Source organism: Condylura cristata, unplaced genomic scaffold, assembly GCF_000260355.1.
Source record: "Condylura cristata isolate star-nosed mole 26May11 unplaced genomic scaffold, ConCri1.0 scaffold00005, whole genome shotgun sequence".
NCBI lineage: Eukaryota > Metazoa > Chordata > Mammalia > Eulipotyphla > Talpidae > Condylura > Condylura cristata.
The window spans coordinates 24,635,655-24,656,319 of record NW_004567106.1 but is presented as its reverse complement, the minus strand read 5'-3'; the positions used below and the strand labels follow the sequence as shown (position 1 = coordinate 24,656,319).

General features: G+C 38.8%; 1 protein-coding gene across 3 annotated transcripts in view; it reads left to right on the top strand.

Moving 5' to 3' along the window:
* The window catches only part of IGF2BP3 (insulin-like growth factor 2 mRNA binding protein 3), a 113,878-nt gene that overhangs the window by 71,264 nt on the left and 21,949 nt on the right, over positions 1-20,665 (top strand). For 2 of the 3 annotated variants that reach the window (XM_004676772.2, XM_012720946.1), the window contains exons 4-8: positions 2,908-2,959; positions 3,056-3,119; positions 11,942-12,223; positions 17,739-17,873; positions 18,696-18,818. In XM_004676772.2, coding sequence (XP_004676829.1) covers positions 2,908-2,959; positions 3,056-3,119; positions 11,942-12,223; positions 17,739-17,873; positions 18,696-18,818 — 656 coding nt within the window. The remainder of the gene's footprint in view (positions 1-2,907; positions 2,960-3,055; positions 3,120-11,941; positions 12,224-17,738; positions 17,874-18,695; positions 18,819-20,665) is intronic. The other variant, XM_004676773.2, reaches the window with a different exon arrangement.

Genomic DNA, 20,665 nt, shown 5'->3' with positions numbered 1-20,665 from the left:
CTGAGAGGAGACAAGAACTTAGAGTGGGTGTTCATTTGACTGATAACAAGAACTTTTGTCTTTCTAGATAATCCAGGTATGTCAAAATATCAGAATTTAGCAAGAATGACTTGTAATTACTCAGTGGGTTGGAGTGGCATGATAAAATCTGGTGACTCTTCTTGACTTACTCTACATGCTCCTGCCCAATCGGTGGAAGGAAAATGGGTTACTGTATCACTGCTCAGTTATTTGGGGGGCTGGAAACCCTTTTTGGATTTGGAAATTTGATTGCAATATTGATAGTACCCCCCCTTCCTCACTTGTGATTATCCCTAAAGCTTTGTGGCTAAGAGAGTTTTAGCTCTAGCCAACATTGCTTATACATCTTAGGTATTTAAGTTTTGCAGTATCTTCTCTAGAGTAGTAAAAGTTAAGTGATATGAGTCCATTTAATTACTGGACAAATTGCATCTAAGGAGAATTAGGAATGCTTACTTAAATTAACACCAAATTGGCAGTTTCCCCCCTATTTCTGGCACCCCTCCTCCACACACCAGTTCCACCCCCTGCAGATACCCAGTTTATCTCAAAGTTCTAACTAGTGACATTCATTTAAGTCAAATTTTAAATGAGGAAGTACCTTTTCTGTAGCTATGATTACTTAGGATAGAGTGAATTAAAATACCTTGTTGAAATTCTGTTAATGCACATGTAAAATGTGTTTTGGTATTAAGGTTTTTTTTGTTTCAAGAATATGAGTGTTGAAAAAATGTAAGTGGTTTATTTTTAAAAAGTTTATTTTTTGGCCCTCCCTGTGGCGCAGCGGGTTAAAGCACTGAACTAAGAAGCTTAAGCCAATTCTGCATGAGTTCGATCCCCGCCTGCCCCGGAGGTGACCACATGGCGTGGCAGACCTCTCCTGACCCGCCCGCTGCTCCCCTCAGCAGTGTACTTCGTCGATCTGCCTGTTCTTCTTCCCACTCTGTCTCTGGTGAAGTCTTTCACCCTCCGCATCTCTGGCCTGTACCCCAGTTCTGGATGAATAATAAATAAATCTTTAAAAAAAAAGTTTATTTTTAAAAAGTTTAAGGAGCTATATGTTGCCTGTTATGTCTTTGTATAGCATTGTGAGAAGTTTTTTTTTTTGGTGTGGCTTTAATCAGTCTCTGATTAATATTACATGCATGTCATGTAATATTGAGGTGAGCACCATTATCGTAATCATTCCTAATAAACTACACTAGGATTTCTTCCTGAAAAGTATTTAGTTCATTTAAGAAGTATTTGGGAAAAAAACTTTTTTTGCACCTGCTATGGAGATAGTGCAGTGAACCCAAAATTCCAGCAAGCTTAAAAAAAAAATTCACATTAATCATACAGTCTAGTGCTAAGACAGACAAGTCAAATTTTATGTAGTCAGTTAAGTGTTCTGATCTAAATATTAAAAATTAGGCTTTGTTGTTATAATAGTAGCTGTAATCGTAGCTGTAATGCTTTTTCAAAGGAAATTCATGTCAGCCTTCACATCAAAACAATCTTCCATTTATAACTAGATACAACCTTATTTAAAGTGAGGGAAGAAAACTCATTTCGAGACAAACCTTGCTGTAAATTTCAAACCAAAGAAGTAGGCTAAGTAAAAGCTTAAAAGATGCCACATAATATTCTTTACTTTAAGAAATTGCTTAAAGTTCAATGTGAAATTGCCATAAAAATTTATTCGGTGTCTTCTTAATGGTTCACTGTGTCCTAAGGACCAGAAAACATTTTCAAGAGACCACAAAATTTGCAGTTAAATTGATGAATAAGGAGTTTACTAAAAATTAATAGAAATTTAATTTAACTGTCACAAAGAAAAATGTGACAGTTCTTGGATGATAAGGACATTTAAGTTAGATTTATACAATGATACATATACCTCCACTTTATACTACTACAACCTTATATATAGTTACTGTTTTAATTTCAGTTAAATAATGTGCAAAGTGCAATAATAAACTAAAGGGGAAGTGGGGAAAACAGTTTCAAATTGTACCTTTTTCAGCTCTATGGAGATTTAGAAGTACTCACTTCTGAGCAAAAAATATGCACTGGAACAAGGACAGTTTCTTCAATAAATAGTGTTGGGAAAACTGAACTGTTACATATAAATGAGTGAAGCTAGACCACTACCTCATACTGTGCACTGAAATCAACTCAAAATGGTTGACATAAGACCTGAAACCATAAAGGGACTGTGGTGATGGTGTAGAGGTGAATTGGTGGTGGGAGTTGCACAGGGACTATCCCTGAGAAGAGAAAGTATACATTCTACAAAAAGAAAAAAATCTGAATGAAAAAATATCTTGATTCTTTCTACACTTTTTATTGTCCAGGCATTGTTAGATCACTTATGCTAGTCTTAAATTCAGTGCTTGAGGTAGAATACCAGCTATGTTCTCTCTTCATTTTGCTAGCCTGCTTTGTGCATATTCTATTATCACAAACCCACTAAAACTGTACAAGGAAGTTGTCTGAAAGAGGTCAGCTTCAAGATAGAACTTCAGTGTTTTAACTTGGGCTGTGTGTCTAGTGACTGTGCTGTGCACAAGGAGGAAACGTGTCAATGTGATGATGTGTAATGTGACTAATCTATGCAGCGTTTTTCTCCAACCTTGGGGATCAAATGGCTGTGGCTTTAGCATTTTGCTGGGCCCCTTTATTTCTTGTTTAGACATAGGAAGTGAACTTAAACTCAAAGGTTATGGGAGAGGCAGGAGAGAAAACCACATGTATGGTTTCTTTGGTACCCCTTTCCTCATTCAACTGTCCTTTTTTTGGGCTCTTTTCCTTCATGGTCACTTGGCAATTTTCAAACATAGTACTGCCCCTTGCTAATAACTTAGGTAACTCAAAATTGATAATTTTCTCTCTCCTTCCTGATAGGTGCTGGATAATTTACTAGTACAGTATGGAGTGGTGGAAAACTGTGAGCAAGGTACATGTCTTGTCAATTGCTTTTAAATTTGTAAAAGGAAGAAAGTAGAAAGTAAACTAATCATCTTTTTTCTGTTCATTTTTTCTCTTCCTGTAGTGAACACTGACTCGGAAACTGCAGTCGTAAATGTAACCTATTCCAGTAAGGACCAAGCTAGACAGTAAGCAGTTTGAAACTTTTTATCTATCTGTAATAACTAGGTTAAGTTGAGTAACAAATTTTGGGTAGAAGAAATAAACTATTTTTGTGAAGTATTACCTTGTTCATTAAGCTTGAATGTAATAAGAATGTTCATTGGTTCAAGTTTTATTATGTTTTAATTGTTGGTATCTTTTAAACCAATAATGAAGTGATAAAGTGTGAAGCTTGATTTCACCCTATTTACAAAAAACTCCAGGGTTGATTGTGTAGCAAACTTACATAGACTTTTTTCTTGTTTGTATGATATATACCTTCTTGGTATTTTTGTCCAGAGTTGATTTTCTTTTAAACTAAGTGTTAAATTTTTCTGCTTGCTCCTGCTGCTTGTATATTTTTGCATGCTTATTTAATGATTACTTTGTTGTATAGGAGTGTGCCGTTGAGTCATTATTTTCAGATGGTTAGAAACAGTATAGTCCAGTACAATCGATAGGTAATACTTCATAGATCAGTCTCCCCTAGAAAATGATTGTCTTGGAGGTTTAGAAATGATTTAATGAGCTGACTGAATATTGGGGAGACAGAGTGAGTGTCCCACAGATACTACTTTTGACAGACCTGCTCAGAACACAGACCTGGAGCAATGGTCCCTGAAGTGCTCAGCATCTAACTAAGCATGATGCTGAGTCTCAGTCTACTGTTCGCTGTGAAGCGACCATGCTGGCTGGCCCGGAGCCCCAAAGGGAAAGGTGAGGTCAGCTCTAAGAGTAGGACTTGCGCTGGGTTACTAAAGGCAAAGCTCACTCATCCAGGGATTATGAAAGGTAGGGCTGGGAAGGCAATGGGAGTGTACATGATACAAATGTATTTTAAGAAAATGGTAATATTCTTATGGTTAAATTTTTTTTAAGGTCTGAAAAGGTTTATCTTTATATCGCTATACCTCTGTGTGTGTGTGTGTGTGTGTGTGTGTGTTTGTGAGTGTGTGTGGTGTGTGTATAACAGATCTTCCAGTAGTATCCCCAACTACCACATTCTCCAACTGGGAGATAACTACCTGGAAGACAGATACATGCATGTATTTTCCTTCTTTATTTACACAACTAATACTATGAAGTCATAGTATTAGAATGCTTGTACATGAATCAATTTTTGCAGTAGTGTAGAATTTGCTTGTTATTGTGAACACTGCTGTAGTAAATCCCTTTTGCTTGTGTCATTTCAAGTAGACTTACTGAGTCAAGTTTATGTACATCTTTATAATTTTGTTAATGGCGAGTTATCCATAGAACTTGAACTGGCTTAAATTCCCTTCTGTTTTTTGTGAGAGTCCATTTCTCTGTATTTTCCTAGTATAGGGCTTTATCAATTTGCTAATCTAGTGGGTGGAAATAGTATCTAATGATGTTAATTTTTTCTCATAAGTGAGATGTGAGATTCACTTTTAATGTTTTAATATTGGATTTTAATTGTATTTGGAAATACTCTTTTTCTTCAATTGCACCATAAAGCTTTTAATTTAATGAGGTTTTTGGACATTAGAAATTGTGATGATCCATTAAACAAACTGACTCATTATTAAATTTATTCTCAAACCAAATGAAATAAGATGAACGGAAACATTTTCTGTTTTATATTGCTAATAGATTGGGGTCTAAAAGTGAGGGCAAAGAGAAAGCAGAGATTTTGTCTTATATAATCAGTACCTGGTAGGATTAGTTTTTTGTTGTAGGGGAAATGTGGGCTGATACACTAAACTCAACAATAATTGGAAATTATGTGAGACCTGTCTTATTGTTTTCTTTGAAAACATGTGACATCAAAAAGGAAAATGCTTACTTTAACAGTTATAATTTTATAGTAGAATGCATGTTGGAGATAAAATCTACATAGCTTTGGAGAGTCATAATGCAAACTTTTGTGGGGACACATTGGCATTTCATATCCACCCTCCCATTTAAAAAAAATTCCTCAGAGCGTACTAACAGGACAAGCATAAGAGGGGTGAATGGGCAAGTCAAGGCAGAATACTGCTGAAAATATCAGTTAACATGATAGCAAGCTGAACTTTTAATTCTAAAAATACTTTGCAGTAATTGTTATACTTTGGCAGAGTCCTGTTAATCCCAAGGAGGGACAAAAAGACTTTTAGGATGTTGTAATTTATCTACTTAGATAATCTAAACAAACAAATAGGAAAATAAAACAAATTTTATTTAGGAAAATAGTCATCATTACTATCAACTGACTTATGATTCAATACCAACTATTTATTGAGAACCAACTATTGACCAAAAATGTCCAATGAGTAAAGACAAAATCCCCATCCTCCCTTCATTGATGATGAAAGAGCTTTTGGAGACCTTACCACCTGATAGATATTATTTCATGCCCAAATCAAGTTGTATTAAAGGAATACTGAGGTTTCTCCTCACCCAGGAATTAGAGAGCAAAGAGAATTTGAAAATGATTGATTATTCAAAGAGAATTTAATAAACTTAGAGTTGAAAATGAGTTTTATAGTGTGATAGGAAAATTGTCTATTAAATTTTTCTAGTAATATTTTTTTTTTAACAGAGTGCAGTCTCACTTGTAGGAATTTATTCTGAGAGGCATTAGGTAAGAGTGGGAGAAGTGTGGACCCTGGCGTTAGGCAGCTCTGATTCTCCCTAACATCTCTGTGCTTATTTTCTCAGATACAAAATGAGAACTGAGAAGAAACAAATATATTCATGCATATATCACTTATTTAGGAAATGGTCTAATCAAATGATCTGGCAAAAAGGCACCTAGTTGATAGTAAACTAGTTACTCTAACCACTGGCTCTGGGCTTCTTCTAAAGCAACTAGAGTTTGGGAAGGCTGGTCCCTCCTGGCGGGACTTGCTCCACTGAGCCCAGCGAGCCTGCTCTGTGTCTGCGTGAGCTGCTAAACCAACCTGATTTCTCCATACCCTTTCCCTGGCAAAGCCATCCAAAGCTCACCCCTTGAGGTATTTAGTGAGGGGTGAGTAGACATTCTTAGTTTCTTTCTTCAGTATCAGTTGTTTGGGACTCTGTGCTTGTGAATAGAACATCAAGTTAAGGGGATACATTCCAGAGTCTAATTATACTTTTCTAGATGTGACTTTGGTCAAATTAATCAGTGTACAGATGGAACTACTTTTCCACTTGTAAAATGGGAAGTAATTACAGCCCTTAGCTTATGAGTCTGTTGAGAAACTAAGGTAATGTTTCCAAAATACTTCTCAATACCAAAAGGTATTAAGATCTCCAAAGGTAGCAGCAGTTGTGCATTTTCCCAACTTTTTTTTAAATTGATAATACCTTATTATTTTACATGTATTTCACTTCAGACTACTGGCCACTGATACTCAGGAGTTAGGGATCTAGTTTAAAAACTTTTGCGATTGCTTCTTTTTGTTAACTAACAGCTGTTAACACCACTTCTAAGGGGATAATGATTCCACAATAAAGCTGTATCTCTAAGATGGAATATAGTATGGAAATTCCTGCCACCTTGTGGCTAAGAAAAATCAAAAGTTAATTGCACATACATTACTAGAAAATACATATGGATGTTTAAACCTTAAATCTTGAATTAATAATTTAGTAAAGTAATGATAAAATCATTAAAACTAATGAAAAAAGTAATTAAAACAGAATTATATGCTTAGTATTTCTTCCTTGGAGCAAGCAAGGTTTGGGTCTTTGGCATGCCTTCTGTCTTCCAGAAAGCTCAGAGAACATAGTCAAGGTCAGATATTATTCACTTTTGTAACATGGGACAAAAAAATGACATTTTTAAAGTATGGAAGCATTTAGCTCTTATGCTTTGTTTTCCTTACTCTTATTTCTGATGTTTATCTTTGTTAGGTATAGGACTATTTATATTTTGAGGCTATCAGTGCAGATCCTTTTAAAAAAAAAAAAAGATCTAGGCATACAAGATGTGGGGTGTAGACCAGAGGTACAGGAGGTGAGAGAATTCACCAGAGACAGAGTGGAGAGCAGGACAGACAGATCCACCAAAATACACGCCTGAGGGGAGCAGCGGATGAGACCAGAAAGGTCTGCTGTGCCATGTGGGCCAGCTCCCTGGCGGGGGATCAAACTCATGCCACAGTGACTGGTGATAGCCTGATAGTGCCAAAAATCTAACCCCTATGCCACCAGGGAGGCCCAGTGCAGCTCCTTTTCTAGCAGTTAGAGGAACTCACAAAGCCGTAGTTGGAGATGTTTGAGGCAGCATAGGAAATTCTCTCTTAAGCTTTAAAATTTATGTAAATAGATGATTATGGATAAGGAAATAACAGGTAAAACAGTGTGACAAAGAAATTCCATGCCATTCAGAGCTAGCCACCATTAAGTCCTTGAGTCTTGTTGACTTTGTCCCACATTTCTTTTTCTTTTTTTTTTTTTTTTTTTTACATTTCAGAGTAGAGGTATTACAGTTTCATTTACAACTATATTTACAACTATATCTAGTATATAGAGTTTATGGTTTATCAGAGATTTCACTTCTTAGAATATTCCTTTTCCTATCTGTTTCATATATATGAAAAGGTCTTTATTTCTGAAGTAGCAGGTGCCTCATGGTAAAGGGGCAGCAAATCTAGAACCAGAGTGCAGTTATACAGTTAGTAACCACCATTTGTTTTCCACTGAACATGGCAGATTCTTGCCTAGCTCCTCCTAGGGTCCCCTACAGACCAGATGTTGTCCCAGCATAGTGCAGTGGGAAACTGTGAAAGACTTGACCATAAAGTGGGGCTCTACCCCAGGTCCTCCATTTTAATAACCTCTTCCCTCTGTGTGCCCTAACCTTTTAAGTTACAGAGTTCATCCCGTGGGGTTTTGTGGGTTATCTTACCATAGCTGTATTTGTACTGGTGGTAATCTCTCTGCAGCATCTCTTACCACAGTCTATGTATTCATACCTGCTTCACATCTATATATAGATTGTTGGCAGTGTTTGCTTTTAGAATCCGTAGTAGATATAATGAAATCTTTGTAGGTAAATATTTAGGCTTTGTACATTATTAATTTATGATGCATCCCTGCAAGGATTATTCCCAGGCAGTCAGTAGTTATCACTAAATTATATTCTCAACCACTTATCCTTGGTACAAGGAGCAAACAGTTTTCCAATATCTCAGTAATGTATAAACATGTTGTTAGGACCCTTGTGTTATATACAGTATTTAGGTTTGGGAATAGGCTAAAAAGAGGCTTAAACATGTAATTTTAGGGTTGGAAGGAACTGTAAATGTAATCTTCCAGTTTTGTAGGTATGTTAATGCCTGCCAAGGAAATGACCTCTTATTGTTACTGCCTACTTACTGCTCTAACTGGGCTTGAATTCTGGTCTGTAGCCCATCCCCATTTTTTAGTCCTCACATCTGGATGTGTGTACCCTTGGATATATTTAATTTCTTTGTGTGCCATTTCTTCTTTCCCCTCCCTCATCACTGAGTTACACCACCTATGTGAAAATACCCACTCAGTGCCTGCCCTTTTAGCTGAAACTGTGATATACCCAGTAAACTTAAAAATAAAATTAAGGGCTACAAATTAGTAAAACTACTAAGCATTTTCCTAATTCTCAAAAATAGTGTGAGAGCTGTCAAGTAATGATAGAAAACAGGAGTTAAACAAATGTTGGATAAACATTTTTGAGTTGTGTTGATTGGACTCATGTTTTGAATAGTTATAATTGCTCATCATATGTCTTGCATATACAGTAGTTTAATGAAAATATTATGTTTTTCCCATGAAATCAGCAAACCACCAAATGACACAGCTGAATATTAAGATTTATGCCTAGAAAAGTTTCAGTGGTTGACTGAAAGTTCAGAAATGTAGGCTCTTTAGTTATGAGAAATCCATGACTTGCAGTTTGAATTTTCAAGTGTTTCCAGTGTTGAAGCACTGTGGCTTGAGGACTCAGGGTCTCTGCATAGTGAGCAGTTGGATCCCAGGACACAATATGTGCTGTATTCGCTTTAACAAACAACCTGAGTTTGTTGCCTTTGGGCCCAGATACTGCACTGGGGACTGGAACACTGGATATTTGACCTTCTGAATGAGAATCTTACTCCCTCAAAAAAGTACAGTGTAGTTTGCCAGTTCTAGTTTATGTCAATTGAGAGCATAGTTTCTTGGGATCTAAAGACTCCATGTTTATCTGTTTAGCCCATACAGAAGGATGTCTGTTGTATCCTTCTGTGTGTCTCGCAATCAAAAAACAAGTAGTTTACCCTTTTTGGGTAACATTATCAGCAATTCCATAGTTAAAGTTTACTTACTCTCTTCTGAACCTGGCAACACTGTTTAATAGTAAGAAAAGAGATTGTGGTGAACTGTATTATCTTTTTTATCTGTAGGAGTAGTTGATTCCTTCATTGGCTTTAGTTGTTTTTTTTTTTTAAAGGTTTATTTATGCCTACAGAACTTGGGGTACTGGCCAGAGTTGGCACGGGTGGTGACAGGATTCACCAGAGACAGAGTGGGGAGTAGAACAGGCAGATAGACAAAGTACACTGTGGGTCAGCTCCCTGGCAGGAACAAAACTCATGCTGCAGTGGCTGCAGATAGCTTCAGAATGCTGTGATTTAACCCCTTGCACCACCAGCAGGGCCCTGAAAGTTCCCCCCACCCCCTAATTTATTTATTTAAGATTTATTTATGCTTACAGAACTGGGGTATAGGCCAGAGGTATGGTGGGTGACAGGATTTACCAGAGACTGAGTGGGAAGCAGAACAGGCAGATGGACTGAAATACATTGCTGAGGGGAGCAGCAGGCGAGTCAGGAGAGGTCTGCCGCGCCATGTGGGTCACCTCTGGGCCGTGGATCAAACTTGCAGTGACTCAGCTGGGGCTGCACTTTAACCCACTGTGCCACCAGGGAGAGCCCGCAATTCTAACTTCTACAATGGATATATTATCAACATTAATTAAACTTTCAGTTTTAGTTTCCTTTAGAAATAACCAATATATTTTAGGGTTTTAACCTATGTTTCCCTTAAGAAAAAGGGAAGTGGGAAGAAGCAAGGAACAGTATGTTGTTAGGATACTGGTAAAGTCAGTCATGCTATGTGCCATGCTGTGTGAAGCTTATGAGAAAAATGCCCTGACATAGAATTCACATGGAGGTATTCTGTGATATCGTGTGTTTGGAGATGAGCAAGCCACAAGCTATGTGGGATGTGCCATCCTATGTATGCCATCCCAGTTATGCTTTTAAATAGGGCACTAAAACTGGTTTATTTGCAGAGGTTAATGATTCTGAAAAGGATCTTAGAGAACTGAAGATGGTAACAAAAATTTCTAGTTACTTTTTTATTTCTGGCTGACTGGGATCTCTTATATGAGAATTCAATCATGTGCTGGGGTGTGGGACAGCAATATAATATACTGAAATGAGAAAAGATTGCAGAATCCTGCTTTCTCAGATTGGCAACCGATTGTGCCTTGGCCAGCCTTCCAGCTCCAGGCCCTTTGGTGTCCTTTTTGATGCTAGGACCATCTTTCTTCCCTTCCACCCTCCCACTCCTTCCCATCTAAGCACAAAAATGAAATATCTTCAAGTGAAGAAAGTAGAATGTGAACCAAAAATGTCTACTCTGAGCAGTTAGGGAGAGTATTTCATGCCTGTTTTGTTTCCCTGCCTGAGCTGAAATCAGGGCCTGTTTTGATCAGATTCTGAACAAAGTATCTGAGTAACCCTGAACTGTAAGGGAAGAGAGGGACCTTTATTTTTCATTTTGTGGTGGACTGGGATGCTTGTGTTATTAAAATTTTTGTGGACTTTTGACATTTTGGTCATATCTTTATCAAATTTTTAAATTCAGTTCTGTACTTTTAAAATATGGAAGTAAGGTAGACCACATGACTTGGGTGAATCTTACAGATGAAATAAGTAAACAGTGAGTGAGTACCAAACAAGTGCACTCATGTGCTTATTTATATAGAATTTGCAAACAGCAAAGTTAGTCTTTGGTGCCAGATGTCTAGGGGAGGGCCTTTACTGGAAGGAGGCACTGGTGTGGCCTTTGGGACACTACTGTATTTTAATTCTAGATCTGGGTATTCATGTTCACCCTGTGAAAGGTTGAGATGTATGCTTCAGATTTGAGTACTTTTCCATAGTAAGATTCAAAAGTGAGAAGAAAAATAAAGCTCTTCTCAAAGTGGGCAGGTAAGGTAGGAAATGGCTTCATGTTTTTGTTAGTATACTAATACCCTAATCTCACTGTTCCAACTCATTAACTCTGCCAGGCCAGGGCCTGCGGGCTTCTAGTTTATAACAGGACCAAGACTTTATTTGAATGATCATTCTGAGCATTCAAACAATCTCCTATAAGTGGCTTAAAGATATTATCATAAAATGTTCTAATTATGTTTTTGAGAAGGTGAAGTGAGGGTGGTATAGTGGTATATTTTTCTGATGTCTTTTTCTGTTCTGATTTGGAAAGACTAGCCAAGGATGAAAACTCTTCATGTGCTTTGGGTTCCTCCTAAGCTGTACCAACTTTGTGGGTTATAGTTTAAGCAAAAGTTTAGCAAAAACTTTGTCTTTTCTGTTTTTTCATTGGTTGATGACAGATGAGTCCTTTCAAAACTTCAAAACTTGACTCCCCCCCCCCCCATCTGTACTAGAAAGGGAAATTTGGGGGAAAGTGGGGCTTGTTGTATGTTCTGGGTTTAGTTCTTGTTCGGTGACTATATTCAGAAAATTTAGAGCCAATATAATCCCTAATGGAAGAGGAGATGGATGCTGTTTCACTGAAAGATTTATCATCTAGCTCTCCCCACACCCTGCTCCCTGTCGACTTACAGAGCACTAGACAAACTGAATGGATTCCAATTGGAGAGCTTCATGTTGAAAGTGGCCTACATCCCTGACGAGGTGTCCGCCCAGCCTACCCCCTTGCAGCAGTCCCGAGGTCGCCGTGGATTTGGCCAGAGAGGTTCCTCGAGGCAGGGGTCTCCGGGATCCGTATCCAAGCAGAAGCCCTGCGACTTGCCGCTGCGCCTGCTGGTTCCCACCCAGTTTGTTGGAGCCATTATAGGGAAAGAAGGTGCCACCATTCGGAATATCACCAAACAGACTCAGTCTAAGTGAGTATTCTTGAGTACAAGTCGGGTGTCAATGTTTTCCCCTTAGAATAATAGTAGCAGAGAATGTTGTTCTGTCCTGGCACTTGGGTCTTTCTGAATATAGTTATGCCCCTTTTTTGTGCAGTACTTGGGAATCCAGAAGACACTTGTGATTTGATATCTTTGTGTTCATTGTATATAAATCTGGGTTTAAATTTTTACTTATTTTTTATTAAATATAATAGTGTATTCTTACATCATTTTGTACATTTATTTTTTCCATCTCAATTGTAATCCCCGTGGGCTTCCCATCACCGAGTCACCCATGTGCCATCACCATAGTCTCATGCATTCCCCCCCCCTCATTTTTGATCCCATTCCACCTCTGGGGTTAAAATTTAATCTCAAAGGGAACCTCAAATTTGCACACATGAATGGGAAACAAGTGATACCTAATCTACGTCGAACAAAAGGGCAACTTCTAGATTGTTCTCTACTCCCTTTCCATTCCTCCTACTTTAGTGATGCTGCTTTCAGTGTTTCTGGAAGTAATTTTCTGGGTCCAGTACAGAGATTTCAGTCCTGATAGCTTATGGTTCAAATTTATTCCATGTTAGGCCACAGTTACAAATGACTTTTTCTTTGGGATGCTGTTTGATAGTTTTAATTTGCAGATTTTGAGGAATTGGAAAATTTTCAAACATTTGAGCTAACTTTTCAGGAGCAGAAAGTATCAACTATTTGCCTGATCAGTAGAAGGCTCTGATACTTGTCAAGCGAGTGAAATGACTGTGTACATTCTATTAATGCCTTTAACACATCTAAGATGCAGTCTTACTGTAGATGATCCAGGGCATTGCATCAGGTGCTGTGTTTGACTAGTCATCCTGTTAATGCTGTCACTTGACTGAAGAAGTTTGGTGAACTTACCTTACCCTCCCCTAGTTATGTAAGGTGCTACCAGGCACATCTCTGGATCTACTGCTACCATATTACCTGAATACCTGTAAGTGTACTAAGAGAAAAGAGGCTGTGGACAAATGTCTTTTGTCTTCTTTCTTAAAAAAGGGTAGGGGAAATGGCCTTGGAATTCTTTTGCTTTTTTAATTGAAGAGAATGATTTTCTGTGGCCCAAGGAATTAAATAGTGTCTTTCTTGAAAATGGAACTGTGGTGCAAGGTATACCTTTTTTGTTTTGTTTTTATTTTTAAAATTCATTTATATATTTTACATCATAGTTCATTTAAAAAAAATGTTCGCTTTCCTTTCCCAGGTGTAGTCCCCATAGAATTCCACCACCAGTTCACCTGTGCTCCATCACCACAGTCCCTTGTGCTCTTTTCACCATGGTTTTGGCCCCTTTCCTTTCCTCTCCCCTGCAGAATGTCTCTGATTTACAGTTCTTGGTTTATGTTGGTTTTGCTGTGTTTTTTATTGTATTTTTTCCCCTGATCCCTTATTTGGTTCTCCTGTTTTCCTCCTATAAATGAAACCAGCTATTTTATTTTCTTTCTAACTTATTTCACTGAGCATAACCCCCAGTTCCTTGTTGATGAGGATACCCATATTCATTATAGGCATCAGGCGTTAGTGAACTGACTCACTTCTCACATGGAAGCAAAGGAATTGTTTTTAGGGCTGGTTGCATGCCCACTCTGCCTGGGGTGTGATGGTTGACCTGCCTCCACTGCATTGAAGCAGTTGTTGGTGCCAGTCACCTTTGCACAGTCAGTGGCCTCAAACTCATGATAAAGGGATGGGGGAAGGAGTTGAAACATAGTTCAGATCATTTTAATGTTAAATTTTAATCAAAATTTAAAGTTAATCTTTCTTCCCTTGATCCACCTATTTACCTGCAGAAACTAATTATTAAATGTTTCCCTTCTTTTTTACATGGCAAATTACAGTTGTTCCTTTTACCACTACTTATTTCCTTGTCAGAAGAAAGAGCGTCTGTGATTTAAGTTTAACTTTTGTTTTATTTAAGGCAGGAAGATGGAGGATGGAGAGGGAAAGGAAGTACTTTTGTTATATCGGATGATTCATTTGCAAAGCTCTGCCAGTGGATTTTAATTAACTCTTGCTATTGAAACTAATCATTATCAGATCCTCTGTTTCTGGAATGGCCTCAGAGGGCCACCTAATCTGTAAGACAACATTCCCTTCTCCAAAGGATCAGAATTTAGTAATCCTTAACACGGTGAATCAAATGCAGGGAGTATAAAATGTTACCTACTGGAAGATAAGCAATTCACACACTGAGTTGGAAAGATGGTTCGTGAGATGGGGACTTGCTGTCTCAGACATGTTATTTCTAGATAGCCCTTAATGCCTCATTTCTGTATTAACCTATTTTTTCATATTTGTCAAAAACCATAGGGTATACTCAGGGGTTTGTCTTTGAATATTGTTTCATATATCTCTCTCTCCCCTCCAAATAAAATCAAAACATGGACATGGCCTTAATTGCTGTCTCTTAAAATTGGGTGAACTGGGCCCTCCCTGGTGGCGCAGCGGGTTAAAGCACTGCACTGAGAATCTAAAGCCGCTTCCGCATGAGTTCAATTCCCGCCTGCCCTGGAGGTGACCACATGGTGTGGCAGACCTCTCCTGACCCGCCCGCTGCTCCCCTCAGCAGTGTACTTCGTCGATCTGCCTGTTCTGCTCCCCACTCTGTCTCTGGTGAAGCCTCTCACCGCCCCTGAGCCTCTGGCCTGTACCCCAGTTCTGTATGCACAAATAAATTAATTTTAAAAAAAAAAAAAAAAAAAAATTGGGTGAACTGATTCCTCACACCTTATACCTCTTTTCAAAAACTTTAGCTATTCATGGTCTTTTGCGTTTCCATATGGTATTGAAAATAAACATGTTTGTAGCTAGCACTAATCTGTCTGGGATTTTGATAGGTCTGTCAATTTGGAGAAGAATAATAACTACTATATTGACACTTCTAACATATAAACATATGTACTCCATTTATTTATCAGTACATGAACATCAGCTAGCTTTCACCATGCAAATCCTGTCCATTTCCCCCTAAATTTATAACTACATAATCACTGCAGTCAAATTTTTAGAATCTTTCACGTTTATAGACTATTGGACTTACCATGTATTCCCTCCTCTAACCTCAATTTCCTTTATTAACAACATGTTAAGGTTGTACAGTTAGAATAGATATGGACACATTGTTTTAGTCTATTTTGCATTAGGTGTCACTATGTTGTACAACTCCATAGATTTTGATAAATGTCTGATGTCATAAATTCTCCATTACTGTATCAAATAGAATAATTTCACCACTCTAATATCACCCTATGCTTCACATTTTTTTTTTTTTTGGAGTGGCCCCATTAAATTCTTGAGTAGCAAATAATTTCATACTGCCCTTTATTTTATTGATATGACTTTGGTTTAAGAAGGTAACATTGGTGTACAACACTGCATATGATTTAGGGGGTATAGGTTCACACATCTTAAATGTATGCTCCCTGCCATAACCACCACCTAAGTACCTGTAACTTTCTACCCTTGGGCCTCCCCCTCCCACCACCCCCTATCTGGGAATCCCCTACTGGTCAGATTTCTAGAGTTTATTTTGGTTTAGTTGTGTCTGTTGCCTTTGTTTTGTTTCTTTACATTCTCTCGTATGAGGAAGTCATTTTGCATTTCTTTCTCCTCCTTAGTTTAATGGTTGCACTTATTTTTAGTTATAAGTATATATTTAAATATTTAAGGTTTATTTCTGATATATCTGCAGTTTTTAACCAAATATATATTTTTAAGATTTTTTTCTGCAAACAAGAACTGGGGTACAGGCCAGAGGTTCAGGGGTGAAAGTATCACCAGAGACAGAGTTGGGGAACCAAACAGGAGATCCTCTGAAATAACACTGCTGAGGGCAACAGCAGATGGGTGAGATCTGCTGTGCAATGTGGGTCACCTCCCAGGCTGGGGATCAAACTCATGCTGCAGTGCCTGTAGATAGCTTCATAGTGCTGTGCTTTAAACCGATTGTGCCAAGGAGGGCCAATCAAATATTTAAGAAAATGAAATGAAACCTTAATAGCTTGAAGTTCGCTCCTTCTCATAGCTGTGAGTTATGTAGTTCTTTGTCTTCCAGTGTTTGGCCAAAGGGACTAGCAAGTATTTTCCCCTAACACACTTTTTTTGATAGTTGACTTTTGTCATCTTGGGCTTTCTAAACAACAGAGTGTCTATGCATTTAATTAAAAGTGTACAAGTATGTAAATAAAGGGAATAATAAGTTGGGGATATATTTTTTGAAAAGTCATGATGTTTGTTTTTCAAGCAAAATTCCATCGTGACTTTGACAACCCAGTATTTTCATAGCTCTTGTTTCTACTAACAGCTATAGCCTTAAAAGAGAAGCCATATCATAAGTTTGTATTACTATTTTCACTTAAGATCAAGCACCCCTTACTATGCTTTTATATCCATAGTTATACCACATTTTAAAAACACCTGTCTATGTATATACTCCTGTTCTCTCTTCTGGGTGCACATTTAAAGATAATCTCCATTTTCTACTACAGATAGTGCTACCACAAACACCCTCAGGCCAGTGTTTTCAGCCAGTGGTGATCCGCCCTCCCCTCAACCCACTGTACATGGGTAATACCAGGAGACATTTTTGTTTGTAACAACTGCAGGGGGATATGCTGCTGGCTCTAGTAGTCTAGGGACACTACTAAACAACCGAGCACACAGGACAGCCTCCTCAACAAAGTTACTGTGGTCCAAAATGTCAGCAGTGGCAAGGGTAAGAAATGTCACTTTTCACCCAGTAGTGCCACTTCATGTAGATTTTACAAGAAGTAGAATTCTTGAGTTAAAAAGAGATAAGCATTTCAGCTTTGATAGGTCCTGCCAGTTCTCACCAAAAGTTTGGGTGTGTCCTGTTACCCATTTTCTTGCCGTTAATTACCAATCAAAATATTTGCAGGTCTGGAAGTAATTCATACTGTTTTAATTAGTGTGTGTATGTTTAGAGGCCATTTGCTTTTAAGTAACTGCCACCTATCTGGGTTCCGTTCCTGTCACTACTTGCTGGGAACTTCCTGTCTAATCAAAACATAGAGCAGAGCCTTGAAAAAGGCAACAGACAGCAAAAACCTGTGAGACTACTGTGATGATGAATGTGCAGCTACCGTGTGGAGTGCAGAATTTAACTTGGTTTGGTGATTCCAATGCCAGTCCTCTTGGCATACATTCCAGTTTTTTGTCTGAACTCAGGCTCTCTTGACATGAGATCTAGCATCTAAAAGGAAGCTTCAGGCGCATGAAGTGTGGGCACAATGAAAAGATGCCCCTACTTGGTTGGAGGAAGAATGTTCCTGGAATTAAAGTATGTCATTAAGGCATAGATTTGACAGTTTATAACACTGTGCTCTTGAGGGAAGTGAGTCACCCACTCTGCCCAGAAGTTCTATCACTTTGAAGTGGATAATCACAGCCTCTGGTCCAAACTCATACTTACAACTCTCGTTTCCTCTCTCCCTGTGTCCACCATAAGAATCGATGTCCATCGTAAAGAGAATGCAGGTGCTGCTGAGAAATCAATTACTATCCTTTCTACCCCTGAAGGCACCTCTGCGGCCTGTAAGTCTATTCTGGAGATTATGCATAAGGAAGCTCAAGATATAAAATTGTGAGTAAATGGAATTAACCTGTGAAGAGATTGATGTCCTTGCTCTGTAATTTTGACTTTCTATGACACAGTTCTTGGGAATTAACACAATGGGAAGAGCTGTCCTGGAGAGTTATAGTGATGAGCATTTTTGATTTTGTTGTTAAAGCCTATCTTTTAAATATTTCATTTATTTTTGGATATGGGGTGAGTGGTGCTCATGGGGTATGTCCAGATGTAGAAGGCAATGGAAGGACATAGGAAGCCCACCTAGTGTCCCAAAAGTGCCCCTGGGATTTACTCAAGGCACAGGCCCTTAGTTGTTACTCTGACTCAGAACTAATTCCACCTTTGTTCTTAGCATCTGCTTACCTCACCCTGTAGCAACTTGGAGTTTGGAGGTGAGGAAATCCCTGATCCTCCGCTACTTAATTGGAGATTGACTTGGGTGTGCCTGGTCGGAAATCTAAATTTTTGTCCCACAGGAACTTTGTATGGAGATTGGACTCTGCACTGCCTTGAGCATATAGCACACAGTGTGTGTAAAACTAGACCAGGGTAAGTGGCTGGACTGAGCGAGCTTCAGGATGTAATTACCAGCACTTAATTTGTAGATTCCCTGAAAATACAGAGTGTATTTTAATTGTAAGGACTTACCTTGTACCCTCTCTATTCATATGTTGCTAGTGTATAGGCTAATTAATGGTTAGGAAGTTTATAAACTCAACCTAGTATAACACTTCCGGTATTGTAGGTAGGAGGTAAATGTTTAATTACTTGAAATTGACTTTTTACCAAGAGTAGGTTTTGTTACCCAATTTCATGACCATTTTTAATTTACAGCACAGAAGAGATTCCCTTGAAGATTTTAGCCCATAATAACTTTGTTGGTCGTCTTATTGGTAAGGAAGGAAGAAACCTTAAAAAAATTGAGCAGGACACAGACACTAAAATCACAATATCTCCGTAAGTACTGCCTTGCTTTCTTTTGAATTAGAAAATGTTCATTGTTGTTGAGCTGAAGGGTATAGAATATCAAGCATAAGCTCTCCTATTTTATAGTGGTTTGAGAGTACAGTAAACCCTCAATGTCATCAGTAACTTCTGGAAAACTAAGTGAAATGAGGTATAGCAAAAGCAGTTCCCTACATGTTTCTTTATAACACTGATCAGGAAAAGAAAATCTTGACTGACACGATTGAGGGCATTAGAGGGCCTGCTATCTAAAGTGTCTTCTTCAGTTTATTGACTAGGAACATTTTTTTTTTTTTTGAAGATTTGTTTATGCATACAGAACTGGCCAGAGGTGCAGGGGGTGGTGAGAGGATTTGCCAGAGACAGAGTGGGGAGCAGAACAGACAGATTGAGGTAGTATACTGCAAGGGGAGCAGCGGCCAAGACAGAAGAGGTCTGCTGTGCCATATGGGTCAGTTCAGGGGCTGGGGATTGAACTCTCACTGAAGTGGCTGTGGCTAGCTTGCAGTGTTGTGCTTTAACCTGCTGTGTCACCAGGGAGGGCCTATGAACTGTTCTTTACCTACATTGTTATTTGTTCCCACTAGAGAGGCAAGAAGAACTAAATACATTCAATTCACATTTCCTAGCTGAAGTGTTGGTCAGATTTCCTGATACTTATTCCCAAAACTGGAATGTATAGCCCAATTTGTTACCCATTGTACATAAGACTATTCCAACATTTGACAGCTTATGGTAATAGCAAATACCTACTGATTACCTCGTTTCTGTGGCTCAGGAATAATAGGAGCACCTTACTGAGGTGGCTCTGGCTCAAGGTTAATGTTGTTGACAAGCCAGTGCTGGGTGTTGGTGGAGGCTTCAGTTCTTGCCACAGGACCTCTCCAAGGGCTGTTTGGGTGTCTTCAAACCATGGCTGCTGTCTTCTTCAGAGTACAGTAAGATGGAATTGGCACTGACTTTTATAACAGCTTGGAAGTTATCCTCTACTATTGTTCTAATAATGGTTACACAGATGAGCTCTATTTATTGTGGGAGGGGCTGCTGTTCCTCATTGGGAAGGAAATCACCTTGGAGGCTGGCTTGTACACCTAGGGTCCACAAATGCTCTGAAACTATATGGAAAGACTTTTTTTTTTAAAAAAGATTTATTTATTTATGCATACCGAACTGGGGTACAGGTCAGAGGTGCAGGGGTGGCGAGAGGCTTCACCAGAGACAGAATGGGGAGCAGAACAGGCAGATCGACAAAGTACACTGCTGAGGGGAGCAGCGGGTGGGTCAGGAGAGGTCTGCCATGCCATGTGGTCTCCTCCAGGGCAGGCGGGAATCGAACTCATGCGGAAGTGGCTTTAGCTTCTCAGTGCTGTGCTTTTAACCCGCTGCGCCACCAAGGAGGGCCAAAACTCCTCTTTTTCTTGGAGTGACTATCCTTAATTCCCATCAGACTACTCAAAAAAGAAGTTGGAAGAGATCTCTTAAGAGGATAGGGAATGACATATAGCAACGGGCTTTCAGTAGGGTGATGTTGGTGAGGAAGTAGGAAAATCTTGTAAAGAAGGAAAAAAATCAAAGTAGTAAATATAATAAGTGATCTTATCCCATTTCAAACTTTATGAGGAAGGAAAGGGTTTAAAACTAAAAATTCTGTTTTTAAAAGATTTATTTATTCACATAGAACTAGGGAATAAGCCAGAGGTGCAGGGGTGTTGAGAGGCTCACTAGAGACAATGGGGAACAGAACAGGCAGATCAACAAGTACACTGCTGAGGGGAGTAGCAGGCAGGTCAGGAGAGGTCTGCTGCACCATGTGGATCACCTCCAGGGTTGGGGACTGA